Source organism: Dryobates pubescens, chromosome 20, assembly GCF_014839835.1.
Source record: "Dryobates pubescens isolate bDryPub1 chromosome 20, bDryPub1.pri, whole genome shotgun sequence".
NCBI lineage: Eukaryota > Metazoa > Chordata > Aves > Piciformes > Picidae > Dryobates > Dryobates pubescens.
In genome coordinates, this window is record NC_071631.1 from 1607833 (window position 1) to 1629430 (window position 21598).

General features: G+C 58.3%; 2 protein-coding genes across 3 annotated transcripts; both read left to right on the forward strand.

The window, feature by feature from the left end:
• The first annotated feature begins 11740 nt into the window (after positions 1 to 11740).
• CNR2 (cannabinoid receptor 2) lies at positions 11741 to 13729 on the forward strand. Its single transcript, XM_054170860.1, has 2 exons — positions 11741 to 12458; positions 13340 to 13729. The coding sequence occupies exons 1-2, from the start codon at positions 11772 to 11774 to the stop codon at positions 13673 to 13675; spliced, it is 1023 nt and encodes a 340-aa protein (XP_054026835.1). The 5' UTR covers positions 11741 to 11771; the 3' UTR covers positions 13676 to 13729.
• A 2740-nt stretch (positions 13730 to 16469) lies between these two features.
• FUCA1 (alpha-L-fucosidase 1) lies at positions 16470 to 21493 on the forward strand. 2 transcript variants are annotated; one of them, XM_054171031.1, is made up of 8 exons: positions 16470 to 16832; positions 17551 to 17685; positions 18202 to 18339; positions 18986 to 19091; positions 19510 to 19710; positions 19926 to 20116; positions 20395 to 20494; positions 21262 to 21493. In XM_054171031.1, exons 1-8 carry the CDS (start codon positions 16489 to 16491, stop codon positions 21400 to 21402), a joined length of 1356 nt encoding a protein of 451 aa, XP_054027006.1. In that variant the 5' UTR covers positions 16470 to 16488; the 3' UTR covers positions 21403 to 21493. The 2 variants fall into 2 exon arrangements, with proteins under 2 accessions (XP_054027006.1, XP_054027007.1); XM_054171032.1 differs by having other exon boundaries at positions 21284 to 21355.
• Positions 21494 to 21598: the final 105 nt, after the last annotated feature.

Below are 21598 nucleotides of genomic sequence, written 5' to 3' on the forward strand. Positions count from 1 at the left end.
GCGGCCGCCGCCCTCTCCCGTATACCACCCTGGGACTCCTCCTCCCTCCCCGCACTACCCCGCAGCAGCCAATAGGAAGGCGCTGCCTGCTCCCTCGTCCAACGAGAACCAAGCCCCGCCTGTTGCCGGGCGGGGCCGGGGCAGACTGGCCGCTGTTTGAATCTGCTCCGCGCAGGGCAGCTCGGGAGCGGGGCGGCCCCGGCCCTTTGTCCCGGGCTGGGTTCCTCTGGAGGGCAGCGGCCGGGCCGGAGGGTCCCGGGGAGCGCTTCCCAGCCCTCCGCGGCCACGCAGCCGGCTTCCCCCCCGCCCCCCTTCCTCCACCTTCATCTCCTCCTCCTCCTCCTTTCCCGGGAATTAGCACAACAAAAGGTGGAAGGGGTGGCTGCGCCAGCTGCCGTTTAGAGCTTCAAAGAGGTGAAACAATTAACAACAAAAACAAGCCCCGAGCCCACCCCTCCGGCTGCCAGAGGGTCCCCGGGAGCCGAGGCTTCCCCGAACAAAGAGCAAGGGCCAAGCCTGTTAGAGGTGCCCAACGCACGCATCACCCACAGCTTTCGGCTCGCTACGGAGAGCAGCTTGAGAGCTCGCCGAGCCCAGAGCCCGACCTTTATCTTTTAGCAGCTTGCATTTTTAAAGCTATTTTATTCAACTAACTTATTTAAATGTTTAATTTAATGCTTTTCCCCCTCCCTCCCCCCGCGTCAAAGCACAGGGAGATGCGAGAGCAGCATCCCAGAGCCTTAAGCTCCCCGCGCGGGCGTTCCCTGGCAGTGGCTCGCTGATGCTCTTCTTTACATTAAAACCACGCTTTTCTCTTACCCCAAGGGATCATTTACACTAAAACCCACCGGATTTTGGCCTTTCAGCCTGTACAGGCTGGGTGAAAACTCCATTTACAGTCAAAACCTCCCAACAACCTCTCCCTCCACTCCCACCACTGAGGGGCCAGCCAAGGGCTGTGCAAAGCCGTAAGGACCGAAAATAGGAACCTCAAAACCAAAACAGAAAGCCACCGAATTCAGTTTAAACACCACCAAGGCGGGAGGAAGCGCTGAACGACACCAACAAGCATTGAGAGCTGGGATTTGGGGGGGATGAACGACCTGGAGTTCACTGAGCTGCTTTGCGTTTTGAGCTGCCTTAAACCCAGAGGTGGTTTTTTAAGTGCCCGGCACTTGAACACTGCAGAGCTCTAACCCATCCCAGGCACTAAAAAGACAAAAGGAAATTACACCGAAGAGGTTTGGATGCCCGGCTGCAGCCTCGCTCTCTTTTAACAGACAGGACCAAGCCCCAGACCTTTGTTCCCGGCCTTTATTGTGTGTTTGCACACACCCAGCCGAGGTGGTTTTGTTTTCCTCCCTTTGCTCTGTGTTTCTTGGCACGATGTCACGGCTGAGAGCCTTTCCTTCAGCTACAAGACAACAGAATCTGCTGTAACCAAACACTTCAAGCTTTGAAATGCCACCAAATCATCTCAAGGAACAACTCTTTCTCTCTCTCACCCACGTCAGCAGATTTTTTTCCCCCCCTCTCTGCTTTGCTGCTATCTTTAGTGTGTTTATATCTGCTAAAGCAGCATCTCCTCTCGGGGGGTGGGTGTTTGAAAGGCAGGGCATGTCACTGAGAGTCAGAAATAGCCTTTTACTGGCTGCAAATCTGCTCTCCTGGCTGTTCTGCTCCCCCAGAAATGTACTTTTCAGTTCAGCTCAAGGATGGCACAAGGTCTGCAGGGGTGCTGGGTTTCTTTTTTCTCACTGTCTCCTAGATATTGAAAAAAAAAAGAATAAAGAAAAAATATATCTTACAGAATCCCAGAACTGTCAGGGCTGGAAGGGAGCTCAAGGCTCAGCCAGCTCCAGCCCCCTGCCATGGGCAGGGACACCTCACACCACAGCAGGTTGCTCACAGCCACCTCCAGCCTGGCTGCAAACACCTCCAGGGATGAGGCTTCCACCACCTCCCTGGGCAGCCTGTGCCAGGCTCTCACCAGCCTCCTGGGGAAGAACTTCTCCCCACTTCTAGATTTGCTTCATTCCCCCCAGTCCTATCCCTCCCTGACAGCCTCAAAAGTCCCTCCCCAGCTTTCTTGTAGCCCCCTTCAGATACTGGAAGGCCACAATTAGGTCTCCTCAGAGCCTTCGCTTCTCCAGACTGAACAGCCCCAACTCCTTCAGTCTGTCTCCATAGGAGAGGTAGTGCCTCAGACCTCCAAGCTGTACATCTTAGTGCATCAGAGTGGATGCAGGAGGAGTAAAACCTTGCTGGGGTGATGTAGCTGCCCCTTGGGTTGCTCAGACCCCCATCCAGCCTGGCCTTAACCTCCAGGGATGAGGCTTCCACCACCTCCCTGGGCAGCCTGTTCCAGTGTCTCACCACCCTCATGGGGAAGAACATCCTGACACCCAGTCTGAATCTCCCCATTTCTATCATGGTTTGAGGTCAGGCTGACACTCAGCCAAGAGAGGAGCAGGAAATGTTCATGGTGAACCAGCCCTGTGGAAAACATTTCCCTGAAACACATCAGGAAAACAGCTGAGTGCTGCAGTGAGAGTGGAGCCCTTCAGAGTTCATGGCAGGAACACACAGGGGTTGTTTGGGGTTTTGGGATCAAAGGGGCAGGCAGCCTACAACATCCAAACCACCACCACTCCCAGCTTGCAAACAAAGAGAAAGGTGCTCAAGCTTCCAGCTTCAGCTGCTGAAACCTTGGGCAGGTTTCCTCTCCTGCAGTGGGACCTGAGGAGATGTTCCCAGAGCTCTGGTGAAGCCAGCACCTCCAGGAGCACTCAGCTGCCTGCCATGTCCTTGAGGCACAGCACAGGGTGCAGGCCTGAACCTTGTCATCGAGAGCTGAGATCCTCTCAAGGGAAGCCACTTCACTCCCTCAAGTACTGGTCCTGACATCCTCTCATTTTTCCCCCTCCATACAAGAGTTCTTGTTCCAAAGCCTGTGGCACTGTGTTCACCTCAGTTACTCATGGGCAGGCTGTCTGGGCTGCAGAGAGCTGTGAGCTGCCTCCAGGAGCAGCTCCTGCCCACCCATTTGTGCCATGCAGTCCTCCATCTGCTCAAGACGAGGTCCAAGAGGCAGTGCCCTCAAGCATGCTGCTGGAGCAGGGCAGCACCTGCCAGCCTGCCCTTGCTGGGCACTGCCACGTGGCCACACGGCCTCCACCACAGCTCTGCTGCCAGCTCCTGGCACCTCTCCTGTTGTGCAAGTGCCTGCTCAGTCTGGATGACTCTGCTTCCTGCAGGGAGTCAGGGCTGGCTGCAACAGCCCCCAGCTCCCTCATGTTCCCAGGAACTTTGGTAGGATCTGCCTTGCCCAGATCCTCCTCCCAGCCTTCCATCATAGTTCTGCTGCCGCGGTGCCAACAGCTCCAGGCCTTCCCCAGCCACCTTTCCCCCCCTCAGCATCTCCCTTCCCTCTCCAGGCAGCCCTGGGAGGCAGCTCCATCTGTGCTGGCACTGCAACAGCCACCAATCTGCAGAGCCAAGACAGAGCCCCCAGAGCTCCATGAGCCCCCAGACTGCACTGCTTGCAGCTGCCATCCTGATGGGTCTAACCATGCCACATCCTCCTGCCAGGGCCCGCTGGGGAGCTACCCTCCCGTGGGTGCTGCAGGAAGCAGACAGCACAGATGAATCATTCCTTGAGTCAGCAGTGAGCCACTGCCCCAATTTTACTGCACAGGTGACAAACTTCCAGAGCCACACAACCTTTAGAGCTGTGAAAAGCAAACACCTTGGGGTTACTAAGAGTCCTGTGACACACCTGAGACTAGGCAGAGGTTTTCCACCTGAGCCAAACATTAACCAGGGCAGCAATCAGTCAGGCCAACCCCAGGCACAAATCCAGGCTGGGTGCAGAGTGGGTTGAGAGCTCTGAAGAAAGAGCCTTGGGGGTGTTGGGTGCTGAGCAGCTCCCCAGGAGCCAGCAGTGCCCTCCTGCAGCCCTCAGGCAGCTGGGTGCTGGGCTGCAGCCGGAGCAGGGTGGGCAGCAGGGCAGGAGAGGGGATTCTGCCCCTTGCCTCTGCTCTGCTGAGACCTCACTTCCACCCCTCCAGTTCTGGTGTCCCCAGCATGAGAAGGACACAGAACTGTTGGAGTAAGTCTAGAGGAGGCCACAAGGATGAGCCAAGGGCTGGAGCAGATCTGCTGAGCACAGGCTGAGGGAGCTGGGGGTGTGCAGCCTGGAGAAGGCTCTGGGGGAACCTCAGAGCTGCCTGCCAACAGACAAAGAGATGCTACAGGAAGGCTGCAGAGGGGCTTTTCATGAGGGTGCCTGGAGACAGGTCAAGGGGGAATGGTTTGAAACTGAGGAAGAAGTTCTTCAGCAGGAGGGTGGTGAGCCTCTGGCACAGGCTGCCCAGGCAGGCTGTGGATGCCTCCTCCCTAGGGCTGTTCAAGGCCAGGGAAATGACTTTATAGTCTCTTAAAAATGCTCATGAGAACACTGAGCACACAGGAACATTTCAAACAGCCTTTATCTGCTTGGCAAAGGCCTCTGTTTCCCAACCAAATGAAGCTCAGGATCCCAGCAGTGGTTTACAGGAACCAGGTGGCTGAGCCTCTCCAGAGTAAACAGAGAAGAGGGGCAAGACAGGCACCAAAGCATTGCAATGAAACCATCTGAGTGCTCAGAGCTCCTCCTAAGCTTGTTGTTAAGTAAAACAGATGCCTGAAGGTACTTTCCAGGAGCTGCAGATGTGAGTTAAGTCTGGGGTCCACCAGCACCTGAGCTGCATTGGTCTCCACGAGAAGAGTTTCCTCCTCTGCACTGCTGTAAGCCAGGGCCAGACCCAGGAGTGCCTGAGAAGAGCTCTGGCTGCAGCTCTCATTGTGTGCACACAACACAAACACAACAAACCTCAGCCCCAAGAGCAGAAACCCCACGGACACAGAGCCCAGCCCAGCCCCTGGCTTCCAAGGGCTTTGTGCTGAAGCAGCTCCCTGGCAGCTGATGTCTGACCTTTGTAAACACATCCAGGCATGGCTCCTGAGTCACACCCTGCAGGGTTTCTGTCTCAGCAGCTCCCTGTTCAAGCCTGCACCGGCACTGAGTCACCAGAGCCAGCAGGAACCTTCAGCCCAGGTGAACCAACACACTTGGCTCCTATCCTATCGGCAGGGGAAAAGCATTTCCACCCTGCCCTCTACCAGCAGAGGTGGGTCTCCAGCAGCAGTCCCCAGCCAGGGCACAGGCAGTGCTGCAGCGGGGCAGAGGGCAAAGGGAGGGAGCAAGCTCTGCTCTGCTGACCTCTGCTAGACTACAAGTCAGGTTGTTTGGGCTCTTCCCTGAGCATTCCCCCCTCAAGGGCAGTGTCAAAGTCACTCTGGCTTCATACCTTCTCAACAGGAGCCTCTGCCCTCAGCCATCTCTGGGCTGCTCCCTTTGCAAGCTCAGCCCCAGGAATACCAAAGCAAGTCACTGCCCTCCCACAAGGCAGAGCCACACTTAGTGCAGCTGCTGCTAAGTGCCCTGACAGCAGCCCCAGGGGCTGTTCCCTCCTGCCCCTGAGGAGGAGGAGCAGGCTCACCAGCCCTTTTCCCCCACTGCCTGCACAGCTCTTCTTCAATCCTCCCCTCCAGCACTCTGCAGGACCAGAGCAGCTCAGCCAGGCACAGCCCCAGCCCATCCTGCAGGCCAGCAGGTTGGGGTCCCCCAGCCAGCCACAGCCAGTACCTGTGCAAGGCCTGCAGGGAGTGCAGCACTCCCAAGGTCATCTCCCCTGCTGCCAGCTCTGCTCAGCCTCATTCCCTTGGGGTGATCTGGTGCAGCCACAGACAGCAAGGACAAGAAATGCAAGCTGCTGCCAGGACTGTCCCAGGGGGGCTCAGCAAACCCCTGCACCACCCTCTGCAGAAGAGCTCTGCCTGTGTTTCTGGCTTAAATACCCTAAACCCAGGTGGCTCAAATCCAAGCAGCTCCTCCCAGCTGAGAGAGCTCCACCAGGCCATCAGTGATGATGCTCCTCTAGTTCCCAGGAGTTCTGAGCTGCCTGCTCAGTGCTGGCAGGGCAAAAGCCAGCAGCAGGATGTGACCTTTGTGGGGATGCAAAGCTGAGTGCTGATGCCAGCTGCTGGCCCTGCCTGTGGAGGGTTTCCCAAAGCAGGGCTGCTCACAGCTGGGTCAGCTGCAGCTGATGCCAAGGGGAGGGGGGGAAAAAAGCCAAACTAAGCTGGAGGGGAACAAAAACCTCTTAGATTGCAGGAGGCAGCCTTGAAGGCTTTTCTTTCACTCTGGCAGGGTGATTTTTGCTATATAAGAGAGCCCAGGGACCAAAGGACAAGCTTCTAGCTGTGCTGCAACCCTGCTCCTTTCTTGCACCAGCCCTGGCTGCCAGAGCAGCTCTTTGTAGTCAGAGGAAATCTGGATCTGCTTCACAGGCTCCTGCTGGCTGTGGAGCTGGGACAGAGCAGGGTTTGGGGCTGTGCTGCTGCTTCCCTGGCTCAGCACTGCTGCCAGTTATCTTTCTGGGGGTTTTTAGTGTTTGGGTTTGGGGTTTCTTTCGATCTTGTGTTTGTTCTTGCAGAGGAAAAGTTGTCAGATAATGGGAACCAACCTGGAAGCTGTTCTGGTTTGGGGCAGAGCTGCTAACCTCCCTCCTGCCCCTCTGCTGAACCAGCGCTGGATGCCTTCCACCTTGATGGTGGTTTCCAAGAGCAGCCAGCCCCGAGCAGCATGGGAGAGGTCAGACAGGTCCCAGCCGCGGCCGAGCAGCGCAGCCAGCAGGGCAACCTCCTTCTCCCCCCGGGCGCTGCCCCTTCGGCCGCGTCCTCAGGCGGCCCCCGGCGCTGCCCTGCGAGTGCCGCAGCTCTCCCTGGAGAGGGCGGCCGAGCATCGCTGAACGCCGAGCTCCAGCCGCTCCGGAGCCACCGGCGAGCACAACCAGGCCGAGATCTGGCGAGCAGGAGGCGTAGCTGCTGTCCAAAGCCATCGCCAGTCCGCCCGACGGGGGCAGCTGCAACCCAAGCGGCAGGGAAGGCTGAGCTCCCAGCTCAGACTCATCAACTGCGTCGGGTCGGAAGGGACCTTTCAAGGTCACCTAGTTCGAGCCCCTGGCAGGAAGCAGGGACATCTGCTCCATCACTTGGGAGGAGGTTGCTGGGGCTGTGGGAGGGGGCTGCAGCTGCTCTGGGGGGTGTCAGTGAGGCTTCCCCAGGGTGCACTTGGAGCCTTTCCCCTGCAGCCAGCCCGGTGCTGCTCCCCACCACAGCTGGGAGCTCTTCAGCCAACCATAAGGTGGTCGGTTCTGGGGGGATCTGGGACAGACTTGCCACCAACACTGAGCCTGGAGCAGGAGAAGCTCTCCTGGGTGCTCTGCTGTCACCTGGCAGACATCCCTCTGCCCAGCAGCAGCAGCACAGCCTCAGCTAAGCAGCTGAGGGGAGAAGAGCCTGGCTGTGAGGAGGGCAGAGCAGAGCCCTCAGCCTCTGCAGCCCTGGCTCCATCCTAGGCACAGGGCCATGGCTGTGTAGCTTCAGATCCTGAGCCACTTCCTTTCCCTTCCACTGGCAAAGAGAAACTCATTTTGTGCTCCTGGCCTCAGCAGGGCAGGTTTGTGTGCAGAGGGGTTTGCCCAGGACACAGGCAGGTGAGGTTCTTGCTGTGCAGGGTGCCAGGCAAGGGCACAGAGGGCAGAGGTCTGTGCTTGCCCTCAGACCTGCACACAGCAAGCTGGACCCAGATTTTCCCATGGCTGCCTTCTAGCTCTTTTCCTTCCCCTCCTCTTCCACTTCCCCAGAGCAGTGAGGAAAAGCCCCTGGCTGTCCCTTGCCCCTCTGCTGCAGGTACCTGGGGGAAGCAGAGGGGCTGAGCAAATGATTTCAGCGAGTCAGAGGGCTGGGGGGGTTGTGAGCAGTGGCTCTGCCAGGCAGAAGAAGAACAGAAAGCCCAGAGGGGAAGTGGGGAGGACAGAAAACCTGAGAGACGTTCAGCGAAGGAATGTGAAAGAGAGCAAGAGACCACAGGAAGGATTTGCACTGCGGATTTCCAGCCTGGGGGAGCGAACCCAGCACGGTGTGAGACACCCAGAAGTGCTGTGGAAGGAGAGGGGGAAGCAGGCACCACCCACAGCGGCACAAAGTCCCCCGGAGAGCCCAGGGCTGAGAAGTTGCCAAGCAGCCCCAGCCCACAACCGAGCGAGAGGTGAGTGAGGGCTTTGTGCTCGCTGACCCCTGGGGGGATGCTGCAGCCAGGGATCCCTTTTGTCATGCTGAAACACATCCCAGCCTTGAGCCCAGCACGCAGGCAGCCTGGGCAGGCTGTCCCGGGGGGGAGGCAGAGTTATGCAGGATGAAATGCAGCCCAAGGTGCACCAAAGCAGGGGGAAGAGGCTGAAGCTCCAGCCCAGCACACAGAGCCCCTCTGGGCTTCTTGGGCTGCTCGTGGTGGGGATGCATGGCTGTGCTTGGGGATGGAGTCCCCAGGGAGATGGAGCTGCTGCCCCTCAAAAGAGGGTTTCCACCCTTGAGGAGGGATTTGCCCTGTGGAGGATGCCTCAGGGATGCAGGTAAGGGCTGGCCTGTTTCCCAGCAGCTGAAGCAGGCAGGAGGCAGTGGGTATGAGCAAATGGTTCAAGCCAGGAGCCCATCTGACAAGAGCAGAATGTCCCCTGGGCAGGAAAAAGCAGCCTTATGGTCTGAAAAACAAAGCCAACCACAGCAAACCCACAAGGACAAAGTGCAAGGAGAGGGACTCTTGGCACTGCCCCTGTGAGCACGTTCCAGAGCCTCTGCAGAAGGGACCTGGTGCTGGAGCAAAGCCCTCTGTGCTTTCCCTCACGGACAGGGGAGCTGGGAGGAGGATTGGAGGGGGCTCAGGCAAAGCTGCAACGCAATTTGTCCTTCTAATTCAGCCTGAGACACAACAGATGTGGGCAGGGAAGGTCTGGGCTGGCTGTCTGACAGCCACAAGCCCAGCAGAGGGTTTCAAACCTGAGGACTTGTCTGGGTGATGTCAGCTGAGTGGAGGGAGCTGTCCCAGAACACTCTGTGCAGGAGTTACTTTGCCATGCTAACCAAACTGCCTCCCTAAGCAGCCTGGAGCAGCATTTTGCTGGCCCTCAGCCTCCTGCCTGGTGCTCAGCAGAGCTTCCAAGATCCTGAGTCTGTTCCTTGGACACTGCCCAGCTGTAGGTGCTGAGAACTGAAGGTGGGGATGCTGCCTGCAGTTAGCAGAGGTCAGGCTGGCTCTGGCCTCTGCTTAGCTGAGAGATGTCTTGGTTTGGATGCTGGAGATTTGGCTGAGGAGTTTTGGAGACTCAGAGGCAGCTGCTGCCCTGGTGGGCCCTGAGCTGTGCCAAAGCCTCTCTGCCCACTGAATCCATCTCTCTGTGGGGGGAGAGGTGCTCTCGTGTTTGGTAACAGCACCCAGCAACTGCTGCTGCCCTTGGGCTGTTCCTGTGAAGAGCTGCAGGAAGCAGAAGTGCAACATCCCCTGTGCTGTGTGCTTGCCCCATGCCAGGGCCTGATGTAAGAGCAGAGGGCTCTGCTGCAACACTCAGCCACATTGCAGCTCAAAGTCCAGCACCTCCAGACTGGAGGCCCAGGAATGCAAATCAGGGTGAGGTGGAGCATGCCCTGAATGCCCTGCAGCTGCTGATGCCTGAGCCCTGACAGGCAGGCAGAGCAAAGTGTGGGGGCTGGGCTCTCCTCCATGACCTCCTGAGCAGCACCTTGAGGTGCCCAGGGGTGTTCTGCAGCCCAGGCAGCTCACAGCAGCGCTGCTGAGCCTCAGGGGCCCAGGGAATCAGTGGGGAAGGAAGCAGCAGAGCTGGGTCTGGGACACAGGACACTGCTCAGATCCTGTGGGCAGAGGCCCCCAGCCTGGGGCTGACTGCTGGCTGTTGTCAGCTCTCAGGGCAGACCTTGCCACTGCTGAATTTCAGACACCAGAGAGAGAAACCACAGCTGGTTGTCCCCTGCCCCTGCTGGGCACTCACTTCCCTCCCCAGGGAGCTGCAGCTGTCCCAGCTGCTCTCTGCTGTGGCTCCCTCGGTTTGGACATCTCCCCTTTGTCAGCAGCACTGAGGGCAGGGAGTGACCCTGAGCCTGCTCTCTTTGCTCTGGGGCACAGGGAAAGCTGCCAGCTCAGTGCCCTCCTCCAGCAGCAGGAGCTCAGCTCTGCTCCCATTGCCTGGAGGTGGGATTCTGGACACTCAGCCAGGTGAATGTTTCCAGGAAGGGGGATCCAGCCCCACAGGATCACAGAGTGTCAGGGGTTGGAAGGCACCTCTGGAGGTCACCCAGTCCAACCCCCCTGCCAGAGCAGGGCAGGTCACACAGAACACATCCAGGTGGGCTTTGAATGCCTCCAGAGAAGGAAGCTCCACAACCTCCCTGGGCAGCCTGCTCCAGGCCTCCAGCACCCTCACACCAAAGAAGTTTCTCCTCCTGTTCAGATGGAACCTCCTGGGTTCCACTTTGTGCCCCTAGTCCTGTCCCTGGACACCCCTGAAGAGCCTGGCCCCATCTTCTTGGCACCCACCCCTGAGCTCTCTGTAGGCACTGACCAGATCCCCTCTCAGGCTGCTCTCCTCCAGCCCCAGGGCTCAGCCTTCCCTCCTGCCAGAGCTGTTCTGTTCCCTCCATCATCCTTGTAGCCCTCTGGCCCCATGGCCTTTGGCAGCAGGGCAGCATGACCTGAGCATGGATGGATCTCACTGCTGCTGAGGCAGCTGCCTGCTCCCTGCCCCAGGGTGACTTTGCTCCCCTGTTCCATGAGGCAACTCGAGGCAGCTGAGCCCTCAGGGCCAGGGCATTGGGTTTAGAGCAGGAGCAAAACCAAGAGGAAAACAACATCCCCATGTCCCCATCCTCCTCTCCAGCCTGACCTCTGCTATTGGTGTGAAACAATACCTTCTGCTCAGTCTGACCAGGAGCCAGGCTGACTCAGGGCACAGGGAGGGAGAAACAACTTTAATGAGGCTGAGCTTTACAGATCTGCAATGGCCAAGCTTAAGCATGAGCCCAGCCTGGTCCTTCCCTGTGTCCACACAGCTCTGATGAAGAGAATATGCTGCACAGTGCACTTTGTGCTCCCAGATGAGCTGCACCAACACCCTGGCAGATCCTTCTCCGTCCCAGCCCTCTCCTGGAGCAGCTTTCCCTTGGCCAAGCTGTTCCCCAGAGCCTGCCCCTGCCCCTTCCAGCCTTGCTGGCCTGAGCTGTGAATCCTGGAGGACTGCTAAGGGCTGGCCCAGGATCTGGCCAGTTCTCAGCGTTGCTGCTTCCCTCTTGTGGTGAGGAAACAGCCCGAGGCAGGGAGGTGGTGCCAGCTAAGGCTGGGGCACAGCTGTGGTGCCCATGAGGGATGGGTCTCAGCCAGACCAGCAGGGGAGCAAAGCCTGGGGCCCTGCTGGGAAGGGCTGCAAGCTGGCTCCAGCATTTGGGCTGTGGAGCTGGCTGGGTTTCCCTGGGCTGTTCTCCTTCTGTGTGCCTGCCTGCAGAGGAAAGGTTTGGCCCAGTAGGAGGGGGGTGGCTGCCCAGGGAGGCTGTGGCTGCCTCCTGCCTGGGGGTGCTCAAGGCCAGGCTGGATGAGGCCCTGAGCAGCTGAGTCTGGCCGAGAGGTGTCCCTGGGCCTGGTGGGGAGCTTGGAGCAGAGGAGCTCTGAGGCCCCTTCCACCCTGAGCCACTCCAGGACTCCATGAATGTGTTGCTCTCTGTGCTCCTGTAGGCACTTTTCACCTTGGCCTTTCTCAGAGCACCTGAAGGAGTGCAGAAGGAAGCAGAGAGGCTCTCAGCAAGCTCCCAGCTCCACCCCAATGGATATTTGTGAGCTCCATGAGAACAGCTCCAAGTGCAGTGTGAGCTCCATGGAGTGCTTCAGGGTGCTCAGCACCCAGGCACAGAAGATCAGCATTGCCACCCTGTGTGGCCTCTTTGGGACCCTGTGCCTTCTGGAGAACCTTTTGGTGCTCTACTTGATCTTCTCCTCCCCTGGCACCAGGAGGAAGCCTTCCTACCTCTTCATCAGCAGCCTGGCCTCGGCTGACCTCCTGGCCAGCGTCATCTTCGTCTGCAGCTTCCTGAACTTCCATGTCTTCAAGGCAACTGACTTCTCCAAGGAAGTGTTCCTGCTGCAGCTGGCAGGGGTGACCACATCCTTCTCTGCCTCCCTGAGCAGCCTGCTGCTGACAGCCCTGGACCGGTACCTCTGCATCAGCAGGCCCTCGGAGTACAAACTGCTGGTGACCAGGAGGAGAGCAGGGATGGCCCTGGGGGTGCTCTGGCTCACCTGTGCCACCATTGCTTCCCTGCCCCTCCTGGGCTGGAACTGCTGCACTCTCAACTCCACCTGCTCCCAGCTGTTCCCCTTTGTGGATGGCAGCTACCTGTCCAGCTGGGTCTGCTTCAGCCTGCTGCAGCTGGGCTGCATCGTGGCTGCCTACGCACACGTGCTGCGCAGGGCTCGCCGGCACGTGGCCTGCATGGGGGAGCACCAGGGGCAGGTGGGACACCAGCCTGGGGGCAGGACTTGAGCTGCTAGAGGGCAGGAGAGCTCTGCAGAGGGACCTTGCCAGGCTGGGCAGATGGGCAGAGCCCAAGGGCAGGAGATTGGACACATCCAAGTGCCAGGTTCTACACATTGGCCACAGCAACCCCAGGCAGTGCTACAGGCTGGGGGCAGAGGGGCTGAGAGCAGCCAGGCAGAGAGGGACCTGGGGGTGGTGGTGGACAGCAGCTGAACATGAGCCTGCAGTGTGCCCAGGTAGCCAAGAAGGCCAATGGCATCCTGGCTTGGATCAGGAGCAGTGTGGCCAGCAGGAGCAGGGAGGTCATTGTGCCCTGTGCTCAGCACTGGTTCGGCCACACCTGGAGTCCTGTGTCCAGTTCTGGGCTCCTCAGTTCAAGAAGGACATTGAGAGACTTGAAGGTGTCCAGAGAAGGGCAACAAAGCTGGGGAGGGGTCTGGAGCACAGCCCTGGGAGGAGAGGCTGAGGGAGCTGGGGTTGCTTAGCCTGGAGAAGAGGAGGCTCAGGGGAGACCTTCTTGCTCTCTCCAACTCCCTGAAGGGAGGTTGCAGCCAGGTGGGGGTTGGGCTCTTCTCCCAGGCACCCAGCACCAGAACAAGAGGACATAGTCTCAAGCTGTGCCAGGGGAGGTTTGGGCTGGATGTGAGGAAGAAATTCTTCACAGACAGAGAGATTGACCACTGGAATGTGCTGCCCAGGGAGGTGGTGGAGTCCCCATCCCTGGAGGTGGTTAGGAAGAGCCTGGCTGAGGCCCTTGGTGCCATGGGTTAGTTGATCAGATGGTGCTGGGGGATAGCTTGGACTCCATAATCTCAAAGGCCTTTTCCAACCTGGTTAATTCTGTATTCTGCAAGCAGGACAGCAGGATGAGGATGGATGTCATGCTGGCCAAGACCCTTGCCATGGTGCTGGCAGTCCTTGTGCTGTGCTGGTCTCCAGTCCTCGCCCTCATGACCTACAGCATCTTCTCCAGGCTGAGCAGCCGCCTGCGCAAGGCCTTTGCCTTCTGCAGCACCCTCTGCCTGCTCAATTCCATGGTGAACCCCATTATTTATGCCCTGAGGAGCAAGGAGCTGTCTGCCTCCCTGAGGATGGTCTTCTCCCACTTCAGGAGGCAGCTGAAGGCCCCTGGGGCGAGCCCAGAGGCAGAGAGCAGCCACAAGTCCTCCGTGACAGAGACCATCTGCGAGTAGGGAGGCAGCCGTGGGAAGTCCTCCCTGGGACTGGCAGAAACAGTCTGGAGCACTTTCTCTTTTCCTTTCTCTTCTTGTGGAGGTCCTGGGAGATGAGGGATCAGGTGCCTGGCATGCAGCCAGCTCCCACTGATGTTATTCTGAGATGCTGGAACATGGAATGCGCAGCAGGCAGCTGATCCACACGCTGCAGCGACGCCGGCTGCACGTCTCTGTGCCTGTGTGAGGCAGTGGATCACACCTCAGGGCAGCAGCTCCTGATGTTTTACAGAGTCATTTTGCTTGGAAAACCCCTTTAAGCCCACCCAGTCCAACCATTCTCTGACTCTGCCAAGCCTGGTGCCAAACCATGGCCCTCGGCACCACAGCTCTGCCTCTCCGAAACGCCTCCAGGGAGGAGGATTCAAACCACCTCCCTGGGCAGCCTGGGCCAGGCTTGGAGAACCCTTTCAGTGAAGAAGTCTCTGCTGATATCCAACCTAAACTTGCCCTGGTGCAGCTTGAGGCCATTTCCTCAGACATCATCAAGAAGGATGAGCTCCTGCCCCACTGCATCACACAGCAGCAGCAGCAGCAGCCCTGCCCCTTGCTGGGAAAGCTGGAGCTGGTTTCTCTGGACCCCCTTGCAGGCAGCCCTGGCTGATCACATCTCACAGCCCCTAGGACCACCTTGATTTTAGTGTCTCCTCCTTTATGGAAGACTGAGATGCTCTCATTGTGCCTCATGGACTCTGCCATGGTGGAGGATTTCAAGGCAGACTGGACCCTGCAGCCAGCAAGTTCCCTTCAGCAAGCCCAAGGAGAGCTAACCTGTGCCACACAGGAGTTTGGTGGACATTCAATGGTGCAGCACTGAAGCCATTTGCAGCCTTTGCTTCCATTAAGCTCTGGAGCACAGACTCCATCAGATGACAAGTTGAAGCCCAAGATGGAGGAAAAAACTCTGAGCATGAGCAGCTCCATACATTTTATGGGGGGGTTTTGCAGCACTGAGAGCTGCACAGCCTGCAAGGAGAGCTGCACAGCCTGCAAGGAGAGCTGCACAGCCTGCAAGGAGAGCTGCACAGCCTGCAAGGAGAGCTGCACAGCCTGCAAGGAGAGCAGCACCCTGAGCTGCACAGCCTGCAAGGACAGCAGCACCCTGAGCTGCATAGCCTGCAAGGAGAGCAGCACCCTGAGCTGCACAGCCTGCAAGGAGAGCAGCACCCTGAGCTGCACAGCCTGCAAGGAGAGCAGCACCCTGAGCTGCACAGCCTGCAAGGAGAGCAATGTGGGGCAGAGCCCTTCCCCAGTGCCCTGCAGAGCAGCAGGACTCCTGCTGATTCCCCAAACATCTCTGATAGGGATGAGCCTGCCTGGGCTGCCCAGGGCATGGCCACAAGGTCTTTGGACTCTGCCCTCTTCCCCCAGAGGTTGCCCCTGTCCCTTGTATGCTGGTTTTGGAGCCAGGCCCTGCATCTGCTCCAGCTGCCAGCAGAAGATTCTTAGGGAGCCTGAGCAGCCATGGGACCAAACCCCATGGTCTCTTTCCTGGCCCCTCAGGGGTGGACACGGAAGCTCAGACTGCAGGAGGAGGCACACAAATGGCTCTAATGGGCTGGAAGGGAGGGACAGAAGGAAGGAGCCTGGTGAAGTTCCACAAAGGCAAGGGTAGGGTCCTGCACCTGGGGCAGAATAACCTCCAGCACCAGTACAGGTGAGGGGTGGAGAAGGACCTGGGAGTGGTGGGGGACAAGCAGTGTGCCCCCGGGGCCAGTGGTCTCCTGTGGTGCATTCAGAGGCCAGCAAGGTCCAGTGAGGTTCTCCTGCCCCTCTGCTCTGCCCTGGTGAGGCCATGTCTGGAGCACTGTGTCCAGTTCAAGAGGGACAGGGAACTGCTGGAGGGAGTCCAGCAGAGGCCACAGCGCTGCTGAGGGGCCTGGAGCAGCTCTGTGAGCAGCAAAGGCTGAGAGCCCTGGGGCTGAGAGCCTGGAGAGGAGCAGCCCCGGAGCTAAAGGAGCTGTGGGGGGCAAGAGGATGGGGACAGACCCCTGCCAGTGGTGCCCAGGGACAGGACAAGGGGCAGGGGGCACAAACTGGAGCCCAGGAGGTTTCACTTGAGCCTCTTTGGTGCGAGGGTGCTGGAGCCCTGGAGCAGGCTGCCCAGAGAGGCTGTGGAGCTCTGCAGAGCTGCCAAACCCACTTGGTCATTGCAAGCTGCTGTGGGTGCCCTGCTTCAGCAGGGGGTTGGACTGGACCACCTCCAGAGGTCCTTTCCCTCCACACTGGGACGTGGTGCGAAGGGGACACAAAGGCACCGCCACTGCCGGAGGCCCGCAGCCTCGAACCCGCGGCCCCCAGCCTCGCACCCGCGGCCCGCAGCCTCGCACCCACGGCCCCCAGCCTCGAACCCGCGGCCCCCAGCCTCGCACCCACGGCCCCACGGCTCCACAGCAGCCTCGAACCCGCGGCCCGCAGCCTCGAACCCACGGCCCGCAGCCTCGAACCCACGGCCCGCAGCCTCGAACCCGCGGCCCCCAGCCTCGCACCCGCGGTCCCACAGCAGCCTCGAACTCACGGCTCCAAAGCAGCTTCGCACCTGCGCTCTGCGGCCTCGAACCCGCGGTCCCACAGCAGCCTCGAACTCACGGCTCCACAGCAGCCTCGAACCCGCGGTCCCACGGCAGCCTCGAACCCGCGGTCCCACGGCAGCCTCGAACCCGCGGTCCCACGGCAGCCTCGAACCCGCGGCCCCACAGCAGCCTCGAACCCGCGGCCTGCAGCCTCGCCCCCGCGGCAGCCATGGCGGCGGCGCGGTGACGTCAGGCGGCAGCATGGCGGCCGCGGCGCTGCTGTGGCTGGCGGCGGCCCTGGGGCCGGTCCTGGCCGTTCCGCGCTACCGGCCGGACTGGGCCAGCCTGGACGCCAGGCCGCTGCCGGCCTGGTTCGACCGGGCCAAGGTGGGGGTGTTCGTGCACTGGGGAGTGTTCTCCGTGCCGGCCTGGGGCTCCGAGTGGTTCTGGTGGCACTGGCGGGGCGAGCGCCGCGCCGACTACCAGCGCTTCGTGCGGCGCCGCTACCCGCCCGGCACCGACTACGCCGACTTCGCGCCGCGCTTCACCGCGCACGACTTCCAGCCCCGCCAGTGGGCTCAGCTCTTCCGCCGGGCGGGGGCCAGGTCAGCCTCGGGTGCTGGCCGGGGTGGCTGGAGGACCTGAGGGGGAGGGGGGTGGCGATGGGGGTCCTTGGGGTGGGGAGTCCCATGCCAGGGGTCCCTGAGGGGATGAGTGCCATGCCAGGGGTCCCTGAGGGGATGAGTGCCATGCCAGGGGTCCCTGAGGACATGGTGGAGCCGTTTATGTGGGTCTGGGGGAGATGGGGATCCCCTGTCACCGAGGAGCCAGGGGAGCTGTGTCTGAGGGTCATGGGAGGTATGAGAGAGCCACTCCTGTGGATCTCTGAGGGATGAGGGTCACTGAGCAGACAGGGGAGCCATGAATGGGGGTCCCTGAGGGGATGGAGAGGCCCAGAGAGTGTGGGGACCTCTTCCTGGGGTCCCCAAGAGGATGAGGGGTCCCTGAGGGGATGGAGGAGCCAAGTCTGGGGATGTCTGAGGGATCAGGGGTCCCTGAGCAGCGCTGGAGATCCACCAAGGAGATGAAGGATCTTGCTGCTTGCTAAGCCTCAAGTGTTCATTCTTTACCAGCATTAAAAGCCATCACAAAGCTCTGTTATTCTTGTGGTCACTTCTAAATTCAAAGGGTGATGAAAGAGGGCTCCTGACAGCATGGCCACTCAGCCTGCTGCTTGTTCAGTGGCTGGGTTTGCCAGTGAGGCTGGACAACATCTCAGGTAGTGCCTGTGTCATGCTGAGCAAGCACTTCTTTTCCCCTCAGGTACGTGGTACTGACCACAAAGCATCATGAAGGCTTCACCAACTGGGGGTCACCTGTCTCCTGGAACTGGAATTCTCTGGATACAGGACCCCACCGGGATCTTGTTGGAGAGCTGGGACAAGCCCTCAGGGAGAGGTATGGCACTGCCAGACTCTGCTGTTCCTCTCATCTCTGCATGGAATTCTCCTGGCTGCTCTTGACAGTGGAAAACAGTTGGATATGGAAAAAACAAACCCAAAACCCATGAATGCTTGCAAAGTGATTTTGAGGGTGTCAGGGAGGGATAGGACTGGGGGGAATGGAACAAAACTAGAAGTGGGGAGATTCAGATTGGATGTTAGGAAGAAGTTCTTCCCCAGGAGGGTGGTGAGAGCCTGGCACAGGTTGCCCAGGGAGGTGGTGGAAGCCTCATCCCTGGAGGTGTTTGCAGCCAGGCTGGAGGTGGCTGTGAGCAACCTGCTGTGGTGTGAGGGGTCCCTGCCCATGGCAGGAGGGTTGGGACTGGCTGAGCCTTGAGCTCCCTTCCAACCCTGACAGTTCTGTGATTCTATGATGAAATCTGTGAGAGAACAATGCCATAACCTAATCTGCCACCTGTTCTTGATCCCTGCTGCCAGCATAACTTGTTCCTCTGTGTTTTCTGTCCTTCAGTGACATACACTATGGCCTCTACCACTCACTGCTGGAGTGGTTTCATCCCCTCTATCTAGCTGACAAAGAAAGTGGCTTCAAGACCCAGGACTTCGTCTTCAAGAAGACCATGCCAGAACTTTATGACCTTGTCTTAAAGTAAGAGCTGAAGCCAGTTAGGAATCAAAAAGCCTTTCCTGGGCTCAGTGCTGTAGAGAAAGACTCACAGTGGCTGCAGGGCAGAGAGGTGGCAGATGTCAGTGTTTGCCATGGTAATGCTAAGTGGTGACTGGAAAAGGGCTTCCTGTTGGCCCTGTGGACAGTTGGATCTGTGATTTGTCAGCAGCAGCAGTCCTTCCCTTTAACACTGCCCTTGTGCAGGGTGGGTCTGAAAGTGGAGCAAGCTGCTTAGAGTTTAGTAGAGCCAGAAGAATGATTTCACTGTGGCTTGCTTCCCCTTGCTGACAAAAACATGAGGTTTGAAAACAGGCTGCTCCAGATGGCTGCTCTCCCAGGTCAGGAGCGTGCCCCCTGATTGCCTTTGAGACACAAGCTTCTGCTTTGTTAGGTTTGTTCTGAAGAGCTGTATCCTCTCTTGAGCTGTGACCCACACATCACTTTTGCTGCTGCAAGAGCCTCACTTAAAGCTTTGTCCTGGAGCAGAAAGTGGTGGCATAAACCTCCTGGTGATGTCAGGCAGTAGGAAAAGGAAGTGGAGCTGGAGCCCAGACACAAGAAGCACACTGCTTGCTTTGTGGTAGGAGGAAGGAAAGCCACTTTGCAATAACATTCATCTCTCTGTTAGATATAAACCAGACCTGATTTGGTCAGATGGAGACTGGGAAGCTCCAGACTCATACTGGAATTCTACCTCCTTCCTTGCCTGGCTTTACAACGAGAGCCCTGTCAAGGTATCTCTTGCAGCTGTCCCTCCTGGCCACTGGCATTGTGTGGGGGTGGAAGGTCTGCAGCAGGGAGATAATGAATGTGATCAAAGCAGAAACCTGTTTGACAGCTGCCAGGTGTGCTTTATGCTTTCACAACCCCCCAAGAGGCCTGCTCTGAGCTCCTGTGAGAAGGCTCTCGTGTCCTTTACAGCACACATGGGAGGCTCAGGGGCCAGGAGCCTCACTGCCTCCACTTCCACCTGAGGGAACTGAGAGAGAGCTTCTCTCAGAGAGGGGTTCAGCCTTCTCTGGAGGACACTCTCTCTCTTTCCATTGATCACCCAGGGGATTTGAGGTGCCTTTGCTAGCTGAGGAGGGATGAATGCAAGCTGGTAAGTCCAAGACAAAGCTGCTGCCTGCTGAGCTGAGCTGCTTCTTGCAGGACACTGTTGTGGTCAATGATCGCTGGGGCAGCAACTGCTCTTGCCACCACGGGGGCTACTACAACTGTGCTGACAAATACAAGCCAGGGACCCTGCCAGCTCATAAGTGGGAGATGTGCTCCTCCATTGACAAGCTCTCCTGGGGCTATCGAAGCAGCATGAACATCACTGAGCTGATGGATGTGGCAGCTATCATTGAGGTAAGAGGTCTGAGAGGCAAGTGGCAGCTGGGAGGGAGTCACTGAGAGTTTGAGCTTTCCTTTATCCTCCTCCTTGCAGAAGTGAGTTGTCAAGTGTTTCACACAACCAGGCTGGAGTGAAAGGAGCAGCTGGTGAGGACCAAGGCCTCCTCAGGCTCCTTTCTTGTCAGAAGTGAAGATAATGCAGTTTGTGAGCTGGGTTTTATCTGTTGCAGGAGCTGGTGCAGACTGTGAGTTTTGGAGGCAACTACCTTCTCAATGTGGGGCCTACAAAAGAAGGGGTGATTGCTCCCATCTTCCAAGAAAGACTTCTGGCCCTTGGGAGCTGGCTGGACACCAATGGGGAGGCAATTTATGAATCAAAGCCATGGAGAGTGCAGATGGAGAACAGAACAGACAGGGTCTGGTAAGGATTGCCTTGCTCTGTACCTTCGGACTTCCAGAGCTTTCTCCTTTCCCTCTGATCCGGTTGGAGGTGCCCCTGCTGCCTGCAGGGGGCTTGGACAAGATGAGTGGTTAATGGTGGGTCCAAAGGGACAGGTTTTGGACTGAGAGGAAAGTAGGTGACCCCAGTGTGGTGACAGAAGGCAAGCTGCTGTTCTTGTGCTGTCTGGGAAGGTCAAGCTCGTGCCTGGTTGTCTCTCTGGTGGGGCTCTTTACCTTGCTGAGCTCCTTCTCTCTTAGGTACACTTCTAAGGGACCAGTTGTCTATGCCATCTTCCTGGTCTGGCCTCAGGACAACATTCTGGAGCTGTCCTCACCTCTTCCATCCCAAACCACACAAGTAAGGAACTTGGTAATAAAATCAAAACCCTCTGGAGGCTTTCCAAACCCACCTGGATGTGTTCCTGTGTGACCTGCCCTGGGTGAGCCTGCTCTGGCAGGGGGCTGGACTGGAGGATCATCTCCAGAGGTCCCTTCCAACCCCTGACACTGTGATTCTATCATGTTGGGCACGTGTGGGTTGGGAAGGTCCAACCTGGCTTCGTTTGGAGACTGGGGGGAGTGTGGAAGTTGTCATCCTGTGCTTCCTGTCCTGGGGTGCTCTGCCTTCCATCCAGATCCTTGCAGGTCATTCTCCAGGCTTTAGCTCGCTGTTAACGCAGAGCACTGGGTGGGACCTGCCAGGGCAGGCCCACAGCCTGCCACAGGACAGGCAGAGATGCTTCTCTGGGTCTTGTTGATGCAGGGAAGTGAGGCAAATAACAAACCTCACACGCAGAAGGGCATTTCAGCTGTGATTCCACCAGGTGCAGTGACCTCCTAAGTGTCAGCGAAGTGACGCAAATGCTGCGCTGCCCTTTGCTCTGGATAAACAGAGCTGAAGCCTTCTGGGGGGGGAAGCACAACCAAACAACCAGCAACAGGCAAATGTTTGCCCCCCAGACCCCCTGTGTGCTGGCAGTGGTGGGTGGGAGTGTGCAGGGCTGCTGTGACGTGTGGGAGCTGCTCTGCAGAGCTCTCCTGCGCGGGTTGGGTGTGCTGGGGGTGTCTGCAGGGCACGCAGCTGCGTGGGCTGCCGCTGAGTGTCCCCCCTGCCCTCCTCTGCAGGTGACAATGTTGGGATTTGCAGGGACTCTGAAGTGGCAGAAGTCCCCAGGTGAAGGGCTGCTGATAACTTTGCCCTACATGCTGCCATCTCCTCTACCTCCTCAGCCTGGCTGGACTGTTAAGCTTGAAGGTGTGAAGTGACAGCTGCAGGATGGAAGCAGCAACCTCCCCCTGCCCCCTGCTTGAATCAGCTCCATGAGGAGTCTTCATTTCTTGACCAATAAAGTGTCTTTCTCTTAAGAGAGTCTCTCTTACAATCTGTTTTGCCCATGAACAAAAGGGGAATTGGACTGAATGACCTGGAAAGGTCCCTTCCAAGCCAAAACATTCTGTGATT

Bases quoted from the DNA above. Each gene is read 5' to 3' on its own strand.
- CNR2 (XM_054170860.1), top strand. From the start codon at position 11,772: ATGGATATTTGTGAGCTCCATGAGAACAGCTCCAAGTGCAGTGTGAGC. The intron at 12,459-13,339 runs GTGGGACACCAG...TTCTGCAAGCAG, and splicing joins TGGGGGAGCACCAGGGGCAG to GACAGCAGGATGAGGATGGA.
- FUCA1 (XM_054171031.1), top strand. From the start codon at position 16,489: ATGGCGGCCGCGGCGCTGCTGTGGCTGGCGGCGGCCCTGGGGCCGGTC. The intron at 19,092-19,509 runs GTATCTCTTGCA...TGCTTCTTGCAG, and splicing joins ACAACGAGAGCCCTGTCAAG to GACACTGTTGTGGTCAATGA. The intron at 20,495-21,261 runs GTAAGGAACTTG...CCTCCTCTGCAG, and splicing joins TTCCATCCCAAACCACACAA to GTGACAATGTTGGGATTTGC.